Source organism: Engraulis encrasicolus, chromosome 1 (assembly GCF_034702125.1).
Source record: "Engraulis encrasicolus isolate BLACKSEA-1 chromosome 1, IST_EnEncr_1.0, whole genome shotgun sequence".
In the NCBI taxonomy this organism is placed as follows: domain Eukaryota; kingdom Metazoa; phylum Chordata; class Actinopteri; order Clupeiformes; family Engraulidae; genus Engraulis; species Engraulis encrasicolus.
The window spans coordinates 16383414-16394531 of NC_085857.1; the positions used below are offsets into that span (position 1 = coordinate 16383414).

General features: G+C 43.5%; 1 protein-coding gene across 1 annotated transcript in view; it reads left to right on the forward strand.

The window, feature by feature from the left end:
• The window catches only part of iqce (IQ motif containing E), a 30735-nt gene extending 22698 nt beyond the window's left edge, over positions 1–8037 (forward strand). Inside the window, exons 18-22 of the mRNA XM_063207791.1 lie at positions 1–128; positions 2549–2662; positions 4211–4371; positions 7927–8001; positions 8034–8037. The exon at positions 1–128 is cut by the window's left edge and continues 7 nt beyond it. Of these exons, the coding sequence (XP_063063861.1) occupies positions 1–128; positions 2549–2662; positions 4211–4371; positions 7927–8001; positions 8034–8037 (482 nt within the window). The remainder of the gene's footprint in view (positions 129–2548; positions 2663–4210; positions 4372–7926; positions 8002–8033) is intronic.
• The last annotated feature ends 3081 nt before the right edge of the window (positions 8038–11118 follow it).

Sequence of the window (11118 nt, forward strand, 5' to 3'; positions counted from 1 at the left end):
AGAATCCTTCATCACTGGATCTACCAGCATCATCCTCATCTTCAGTAGCAGTCGCGGCAGAAGAGCAGGCCAGAAGGGAAGAAGCAGCAAAAACTATTCAAACACACTGGCATAAACACCACCTCAGGGTAAGCGGAGCGCACACACACACACACACACACACACACACACACACACACACACACACTAGGACTGGGCGGTTAATCGAGTTTTACGGTTTCTCGAGAAGTTTTATGAAATCGATTAGTATTTTGACATATCGAGTTTAGACTGTAAATGCGTAAGATTTCGCCACTCTGATTTCCCTTCTGTGCTGTGGAGCGGTCCGCCCCGCCTCCTCCTTGCGTGTGTTTCCCCCCAACAGAGCTGGCTCTCCCCTCCCCCTGCTCCTCCTCCTCCTCCCCTCCCCCTGCGTGTAGCGGCGTGTGTTTGCGTCAATGATACCTCCTTGGTTTGTGTTGATAAACTCTTTCAACATGGCGGCGCCCACAGAAGAAGCCGAAACGGCAGAATTTGTTCCAAAGAAAAGGACGAACGGCTCAATAATATGGCGTTATTTCGGATTTAGAGCCTCTGATGAGGAGCATCTATAAGAGGCTTTGTGCGTTGGTCCGTCCGTCCGTGACGCTTTTTGTCAGACATCTTTGTCCCATACAACCAGAGTGGGGTAAACCGGCTGTGCTAATACAGCCGTGATGCGTTTCCCTATCATTGGAAACCGCTTCGAAATGATAATAAACAACTAAAATATGATTTAAGTGTTTCTAGAAAGTTACCGCTGTTTTTATAAGTGCATACAGTGACACTAATAAGCGTTTATTACTGCCGTTTTCTCCGTTTTCACCTCTACATACTGACGAGGCACCCCTCGCTTCACAAATAGTGCCGTCTAGGAACAAAGACCGGTTTATTTTCGTTCCGCCTGGAAGCGGTCCAGAGCAACGGGCCTGACTCCTGTCTGACTCTAGCCTGGGAACTCCCATACTGCCTTTAGTTCTACACAATCGTTTGTGATTAGGTCTGGTGTTAACCAGGCAAGTCTGACTCTAGTCTAAGGGTCGACCGATATATCGGCCGGCCGATATATCGGGCCGATATTTGCGTTTATTAAGTGTATCGGCATCGGCCGATACGCATGCGGTTTTGGCCGATACGCCCACCCCGAGATTTTGACTACAGACGGGCAGCTCTGTGTTGCTGGCAGACCCGCAATGCACACAGCTGCCTCACCCCTCCCCCACTCATGGAGTAAAGTAAACAGCCTTGCAGTCTGCCACAAAGTTTTAGACTTTCAGATGCATCCTATTTTAATGTGGACACTGAATGACATGGCATGTGCATGTAATAGGCCTAAAGGGAGAATGTTTCAGCTCTATCCATTTTCTAGTCTAGCCTTTGATCTCACATGGTTTAAGCATTTTGATGCTTTGTTATATTTTTTATTTTTGTACATATTATCTTCCTTAAAATAACAAACAGAACAAAAAATGACATTGTAATTTCAACATTGAACATCTTTTGGCTAGATAGCCACCAAGCTTTTTTTAAAAAGTTTTTTTTTCCACTTGCATAGATATCGAGATATATATCGTATATCGAGATATAGCAGACACTAATCGAGGTTATTGTTTTTCTCAATATCGCCCAGCCCTAACACACACACACACACACACACACACACACACACACACACACACACACACACACACACACACACACACACACACACACACACACACACACACACACACACACACACACACACACACACAGAGTGAGCATAACATGATGGTAATAAACTGATCATTGTCAATAAACAGACTATTGGAATAAAACACGAATTGCTGTTTACATGCATTTAAGAAATCGGAAAACGAATCTGTCAGTTTCTTGAACAAACACTCCTTTGTCCTCATCATAAGCCAGTGTGTACAGTCTCCATTTGGAAAGATAATTCTAGAATGACAATCATCTGATAATAGCCCATTTAAAGTGTTAACATTTCTTGAGAACTCGTTTATTGGCCAGAAGCCTACCTGTGCTAATCAATTCCTGCATTAATCGCATAGCATCTGCAAAAATCTGCAAGAATTCAAAGCTTGCGATTGGTTACATGTGTGATTCTAGAATGACAATCACCCAATATTGCCCATTAAAAGTGTTTAAGTTCAAAAAAGTTTTAGAAATACCAAGGCACTCATCTTCTTTGTAATTAAAATGCCTTTATGTTGTTGGGCATAGCATAATTAAAATACTTCAGTTGTGATACAGAAGTATTTTTAATCATGCTATGCCCAACAAAATAAAGGCATTTTAATTACAAAGAAGATGAGTGCCTTGGTATTTCTAAAACTTTTTTGAAATCAACCAAGCCTGTCTCCAAAGAGCACCATCTTAAAAAACTACGACAGTTCCAGGAAGCACTCCAACTGGACTTCGTTCTAAAGTGTTTAAGTGTTGAGAAATTTGTTTATTGTCCAAAAACCTACCTGTGATAATCAATTTTTCATGAGCCGATTTCTGCGATGAATCTATCTCTGTTCTCCAGGATACTGTGTTGGTCCAGTCTGCACTGAGAGCTCACCTCTGCAGACATAAGCAACTCTACGTTTACGCACTCAGGAAGAAGGCCTGCAATAGTCACAGCAATAACAACGCACAGGTAGCGTACGCGCGCACGCACACACACACACACACACACACACACACACACACACACACACACACACACACACACACACACACACACACACACACACACACACACACACACACACACACACACACATGTTTAATGTAAAAAGCCAGCCTTTACTTGCAATATCGGCAGAGAGACTGGATGAAATCAGTGTTAACGTTTATCACAATTGTGTTGTTATCTTAGATGCGTACCTCCATTGATTCTGAATGGCTGGCTCTAAGCTTGTTAGCTCACCTTACAAACACAGTAAATCATTTTTTTAGAGTTCAGAATCGAACTTTGTTTGCATTACTAGCCATTATAGACAACAACTCAGTACCCAAACTTGAGTATTTTTTTTAAGCTTATGAAAATAAAATGCTTGTCCTTGACACTGATTGACACGCTGCTTTAAGTAGAACGGAACTTGTTAACTTTTGGTACCCATAGTAACCTACTACGTTGGCAGATCTCTCTACTAGCCATAAGTTTGATAAAAAAAAAATATATATCATAACGCTGTACATCTAACCTCAGAAGATGAGATGATTAAAGTAAGAAGATGAGTGCATGGGTTTCTACATGGAAATAAAACAAACAAATAGAAACCGAGTAACAGAGCTTTTTCTTGAACTTAAATAGGCTGCAAACAATTGATAAACAAGGGGCAAAGTGCAGAATATACGCTATTCTGATATGTCATACCATAGATTAAGCTACCTGCCAAATTGGCTAGTGACACTGAAATTGTTACCAGCCACAGCTGTTTTAAGCTTTACCAGCATTTGGTCGGTTGGCAGGTGCCAGAGTCAAGCCCTGCTTAGAATGAGAGGCTGATATCGGGAGGACTCTGATGCATTGGAACCAGTAATTACTGTACCCTTGTGAAATAAAATGATGCATTCCTCCATACTCAATGCCACCACTAGATGGCGCACCATGTCACTCATTCAGCCCCACCGGTAATCTAGTACCCAGCCTTTATCTACCGCAGAATTGTCATTAGTCAAGGTGGTGGGGGGGGGGCTTAGCCAGTATCAGAGACACATTACTATCGTCATGGGGAAGGCAGTTATGCAGTATTATATGAAATAGGATGATGAAAGTCCCTAAAATTACACACATTTTGATGGCGCCTGAAATTATATTCATAGCACAAAAAACATGAATCTTTTCATGGGACCTAGCCAAGGTGGTACTGTAGGTGTTTATTGTCAGGGTGGCTGCCTTAACAATGATAATAATTAGCCTTAGGGCTATAATCTGGCTCAATTGTATGTTGTGCACTGTCCCTGTCAAATAAACAATAAATGAAATGAAATGAAATAAAGTGTCAAGGGAAAATACTGCTACCGCATGTAGTTCAACAGCAGCAAATGCAGTATCTAGCATGAAGAAAGTGTCACCACCACCACCACCAACACCACCACCACCGTCCAACATTACATTACAACGCACGGCACCAGTTCAGTTCACAAGCAGAACTCTTCCCTCTCTCCTGAGCCGTGATTGGTCGCCTTGCCTTTGCAGAGTGGCCAATCGGCGACAGCGGAGGGCCGCAGGGTTCCGTCGTGCTCCAGCTCCGGCTCCAGCGGCGTCCGTGGCGACGGTTTGGAGGAGGAGGAGGTGGCTCTGCTGCAGTCGGCGCTAAGAGCCCACCGGAGACGCCACCGTGCAACCACACATGACAGGTGACATATGTGTTCATACCTATTCACACACTGTATGGCAGGGGTCCCCAACGTGGTGCCCGCGGGCGCCAGGTAGCCCTCCAGGAGCTTCTGAGGTGCCCACCAAGGATGTTATTAAACAGTGACGACTACCAGATTTTAGTCACAGTTAATGCTTTTCTTGATTTATATATGAGATCATTTATTCTTTAGAACCTATAAACAAATTATCATTCAATAATAGTGTGATTTGAGAATGATCATCAGTAGAGGATTTTGAACAAAAGTAGCCCTCGGGTAGCCCTCAGTAGCCCTCGGTAGCCCTCAGTAGCCCTCGGTAGCCCTCGGACCCAGAAAGTTTGGGGACCCCAGTGTATGCTGTATAGACCTACATAGTAAATGCATTGCACACACATCGTACTGTACAGTGAGGAACTGACTGTTTTACAGTCGGCGCTAAGAGCCCAACGGAGACGCCACAGTACAGTATTCTGCCCTACAAAGGCAAAGTGCAGTAACTGTACTCTGTCATTGAAACTGAGAAAAGGGCCTTCAAAGCCTCTGCATTTTTAGGCTGGAAATTGTCATTTCTGCTACTTTGACAAAGCAATATCTCTGAAGTTTCAAATTTTCAAATTTCTTTATTAGAGGATAGCCTCTTGAGATAAAAATCTCGTTTTCGAGAGGGCCCTCAAAAAAAAAAAAACATACATAACACACACAATACAAATATTCATGAAACGGGACAGATTTGTACCATACGGCTTTATCACAAGATAAACGGAAGTACAGGTATAATGAAGACCATTTTCAGTTTGACCTCACTTTGACACAATATGTAGTTACTGCTCTTTGCCTTTGTAGGGCAGTATAGTGTTCATGCATATTCACTGCATGCTGTTTGCAAAGTATTTATACATTGCAAACACACACATAGGTTACATGAAAATCATATAGGTACACGTAGTGAGGAATTAACTTTTCTGTAGTTGGCACTGAGAGCCCACCGGAGACGCCACCGTGCAACCACACATGACAGGTGACATATGTGTTGTTGATACATATTCACACACTGTATAGACCTGCATAGTAGATGCATTACACACACACACATAGAGATCATACAGTGAGGAATTAACTTTTCTGCAGTCGCACTAAGAGCCCACCGGAGACGTCACCGTGCAACCACACATGACAGGTGACATATATATATATATATATATATATATATATATATATATATATATATACACAGTAATATACTGTATAGTGTTCATACATATTCACATGCTGTAGGCTGTATGCATAGTGTTTATGCATCACACACACACACACACACACACACACACACACACACACACACACACACACACACACACACACACACACACACACACACACACACACACACACACACACACACACACACACACAGAAGGATCATATGAGGAATGAACTTTTTCTGCAGTCACACTAAGGGCTCACCGGAGACGTCACCACTTAATAACACATGACAGGTGACATGTATATGTTTTCATACGTATTCACACGCTGTTTGCTGTATAGGCCTACATAGTAAATGCATTACACATACACACATAGAGATCATACAGTGAGGAATTAACTATTCTGCAGTCGGCACTAAGGCCTCAAACAGACGTCACCGTGCAATCACACATGACAGGTGACACATATACAGTAATAGATCGTAGTGTTCATGCATAGTCACTGTATGCGGTATGCAAAGTGTTTGCGCATTGCACACACACGCACATAAGGATCATATAAGGAGTTCACTTTCCTGCAGTCGGCGATAAGAGCTTACCGTGCAATGAAACATGACAGGTGGCATACAAAGAAAACAAGACAAAAAAACACATGTAGTGTATATGCATACATATGTGCACGCAAACACACACATGCATAGATACACATATGTTCACATACGCTCATTGAAGATGCCACCATGCAATGGCAGCTGATGAGTGACATGCACAGATGTTTACACACATGCACACAAACAAGCAGGATGAAAAGGGAGGATGAGAGGTGAAAAAAGGAGAGAAAGAGAAAGACGGACACAGAACGAGGAAGAGAGAGAAAAAACATAAAAGGATGGAGGGAGAGAGGAAGAAGCTAAAGAGATAATGGAAGGGTTGATTACACGGAGAGACTAAGAGAGGTAGAGAGAGGAATGCAGCAGAGGAATGGAGGGATAGAGAGAAGTGGAGTTGAAAAGATGAAAGAAGGGTAAAGTAAAGAGAGAGATGAGAGGAGACGGCTACCATATTGCACTGCAGATAAGCTGCCTTATTATGGGCACGCGCACACACACACACGCACGCACACACGCACACGCACGCACGCACGCACGCACGCACGCACGCACGCACGCACGCACGCACGCACGCACGCACACACATGCACACACACACACACACACACACACGCCTTTCCTTCTTTCTCTTTCTGTCTCTCTCTCTCTCACTTTTTCTGACCAACCTCTCCCAAAACACACACACACACACGCGCGCGCGCGCACGCGCACACACACACACACACACACACACACACACACACACACACACACACACACACACACACACACACACACACACACACACACACAGTACATATGCACACGATGAGGCATTAACTCATACATTTGCAAACGCTCACACATACTTTTAAATGAAAGTAACCATTGCCAAAACAATTGCTTTCTCTGCCAACTAACTTGACCTTTCGAATATGAACATCACACACACACATGCACTTACAGCATGCGCACATGCACACAGCCATCTCACAGCCTGCAGACAGTTATGAATACCAAAACCACTCTCTCTCTCTCTCTCTCTCTCTCACACACACACACACACACACACACACACACACCACATCCCACAAACCCTACATCTGTGTGTATTGCATTCCATTTTCCGGGTGTGTTTGTGTCAACTGGGGGGAAAAAAGACGAAGTCTTCTTCGATCAGGATTTTCTGCTTCCACTCCCAGATATCACGTCTGAAGGGTTTTTTTAAATTTATTTTATTTCCCGAAACGTCACGGAAAAATGATCTTAAGTGGGAGCAGAAAACTCCGAGTTGAAGCGAAGGATTTTTTTGTGTTTTTATCTGGTCATTTGTCTGTCCTGCTCCCAGGTCAGGACATTTGGATATGCGAGATTTAAAGGGACACTGTGCAGGAAATGGTCAAAGAAGGTACTGCAACTATGCTGCTCATTGAAACTGGGTTGGCTATCGCCAAATTTGATATTTACATGAAAGTTTACTGAGTAATAAACAAACATTTTCTGGTATGGCCCAAGTACAGTCATTTTTGCAGCTTAAAATGGCTATTTCTGGAAATTCAAAATGGCGGACCATGGAGAAGATCCCCTTTTTCATGTATGAAAAGTGCAATTTTTCCAGTCATAATGAATACTTAGAATTTGATGCTGGTGGTAAATATTCATGAAAAAGATAACATTAGTGAATGGGCAGCATTCATTCTGGAAAGAAACAACTAGAAATCTCACACAGTGTCCCTTTAACCTACTCTGTGTCAAAACAGGAAATCAGGATCTCCAGCTGCAGTGAAGGAGGCACTTCTTCCTCCTCCTCCTCCATCTTCATCACCGTCATCGTCGTTCCAGACAGCAGCTGCTACAACAGCGGTAGCTAAGCCACGACTCCCCGCAGAACCATCAGTCATGGAAGCACCAGCCAGCGCAGCAGTAGCAGCTTCACCTGCAGGACGAGTAGCATCAGCCAGGCATGACCCTACCGCCAGCCCCAGCCCCAGCCCCAGGCCTGAGGGTATAGGTAAGAAAGAGAGAAGGGGGTGGGTGGGGGTTGTGGTAAATGGTGATATTTGTGTGTGTGTGTGTGTGTGTGTGTGTGTGTGTGTGTGTGTGTGTGTGTGTGTGTGTGTGTGTGTGTGTGTGTGTGTGTGTGTGTTGATGTGATTTGTGTGTGTGTGTGTGTGTGTCTGTCTGTCTGTCTGAGAGCGAGAGAGAGAGAGAGAGAGAGAGAGAGAGAGCATTGTATTGTACATGTGTCCCATTTCTGTGTGTGTTACAGGCAGTGAGGATGAGGAGATAGAGGAAGAGATCACTGAGGAAAATGCTGAAGAAGACTCCAAGTCCCAGAATGCCTTGTTCAAAGCCCCAGAAATATCAGGTGTGGTTTCAAACCAGCGGTTTGGGGGTAGACACAGACCTGCGGTCTAAAGTGCAAAGAGCGGTAGCGCCATTTGCAATGAGAGATTCTTGTCTGATTCGCATTTTGAAACACCTCAATTTCTAGAACCTCATCTTTAGTCTAGAACTAACTAACTACACATCTAGTTGCTTACAAACCTGTGTTAAGTCAGGGGGCAGGCGTAAAAAAGTAGTCCGTTGCACTGATTTGTTGTACAATGCAGAGTAGGGCTGTAACGATACACTCAACTCACGATTCGGTTCGTATCACGATTTTTGACCTACGGTTCGATACACCCCACGATTTCGGAAATGTATCTCCACTGAAGTTTGGAAACACTATCACATCAAATCATAAGGTTGTTTTCTGGACTAATGGGTAATAAAACTTTGAAAGGGCGTATCACGATACTGCCTCCTTGTATCACGATACAGTATTGTGACTCTGTGTATCACGATTTCTCGGTTCGATACAATATCGTTACAGCCCTAATGCAGAGGCATTTGAAAGACAACCTTTTAGCCCACTTCCCTTGCCTTTGATACCTTTCTATCCTTTTCATAGCCGCAAAACGTATAACAGGGTTCCCACGGGTCATGGAATTTCTGGAATATCATGGGATTTCATAAAAGTTTTTTCAGTCATGGAAAGTCATGGAATTTTATGGTATTTTCTTAACAGTTGTGTAAAAGCAAAAACTTTTTTGTTTGGTGTATAACATTGTTTCTTACTGGTTGTACTACAACGCTTCACCAGAGACGGTTTGGTTTCGCGCTGTAATTTGCTACATTCTAGAATGCAATGAGCCCACTGAAGTCTGCTGGTGGCTCGGTGTCGGCTCTAGGTGTGAAGATAATCTTCAGTTTTCACTCTTTTAAAAACTTTCAAAATTATTTCTTTTTATGGAAGTGGTCACGGAAATTCTGTTTTTTGGGTCTGGAAAGTCATGGAAAATCATGGAATTTTATATCTGAATTAGAGTGGGAACCCTGGTATAAGAGCTCTGAGTACACTTCTCCTTTGAATAGATTGGCATGGCTATACTACGAAGGTGGTAAAGCAATGATGACCCCTAATTCAGATAGCCCAGGTGTAGCTGTAAATCTGCCAATAGAAGAGCCCAGGGATTCATTCTTCTCCCTAAACAATGGACACAAGGCTGTTCTACTATTAAGTTTACGACTGGAAAGAGAAGTGTGGTGTGTGAATGAGTATATAGCTCTCCTGTTCGAGTTCCCCAGGTGCTGGTAGGAGGACAAAGAACACCAACAATTGATGTAACATAATTAGAGATATACAGGATCCAAGATCCGGTTCCGGATCCGGCAGGATAATAGGGTTTTTCACAGGATCCGGATCCGGCAGGATCTTAAGCAGTGGATTCGGTATCTGGCAGATACCTAAAAACCAGGATCTGGTGCATCTCTAGCCTAGGTTTTTCAGTCAGTCTTTCACAACAAAATTGCTGCATGGAGTGAAAGTTTTTTTTTTTTACGTAGCCTAGGCTTTTACGTAGCCTAGGCTTTTCCCTTTGGAAGCGGCTGTTGCAGGCAGTGTGGCAGTAAGCCAATGAGTCTAAAAAATAGCTTGAGCCAACGTAATAAAAAGGGCCCACGTGTGCGAGTAGGCTATGTGTTTCAACCCTTTCGTAGGATCCGGTATCCGCTTCCGGATTCGGCAGGATCTTAAGCAGTGGATCCAGTATCCGGCAGGATCCTAAAAATCAGGATCCGGTGCATCTCTAAACATAATACAGTATTGCCTCTTTTCCACTGCCATTTTTCTGGTAGGCCTACAGCTCTACAAAACGTGACTCGTCCACCACATTTTGCTTTTTGAATAGGCACGACACAGCGGAATCGTAAAGCGCAAAAGTGGCGGCCGAGTCGCACTGTGTCGAGCTGTAGGCCTACCAGAAGACCGGCAGTGGAAAAGAGGCATATGATTACTGTTGCAGTGGTAGCTAACACTGACTGAAAACTGAACTGGAGGGCTGTAACGATATTGTATCAAACCGAGGGATTGTGATACGCAGAGCCAGGAACCTGCCAGAAGGGTGATGGGATTTATTACAACCGTTTAAATAAATAATCAAAACAAAAACAGATTTGACAAAGTTGACAACTCTTAGTATATCTCACTGAGTTCTCCTTAGTTTTGCACTTTTATTGTTCAAAGTATGACAAGACATTCGGTATGACAAGACATTCGGTTATGCTAAAGACATCCCAAACAGTGTCACTTTTCATGACCAAAATGTTAATGACTCATCCATGACTGTGCCTTGACACTGTCATGACAATCTCACGTCAAGTGTATGTCAAGTAAAGTGTTACCTGATTTCCTTTCAGTGGAGGGGGACCGAAGCCAAAGCGGAGACGACTGTGACTCGGACGACTCTGATGACATCATAGTCTCCCCCTCACGGCCCAGCACGGGAAGAAAGACTTCGCTCCTCTCCTGATGCGAAATTCCATCTCCATGGCAACTCGCTACTTTGATTACATATTCAAATTCTATTGAACTGTGATGTCACAATAAATGCACTTCGTAGGAACTAGAA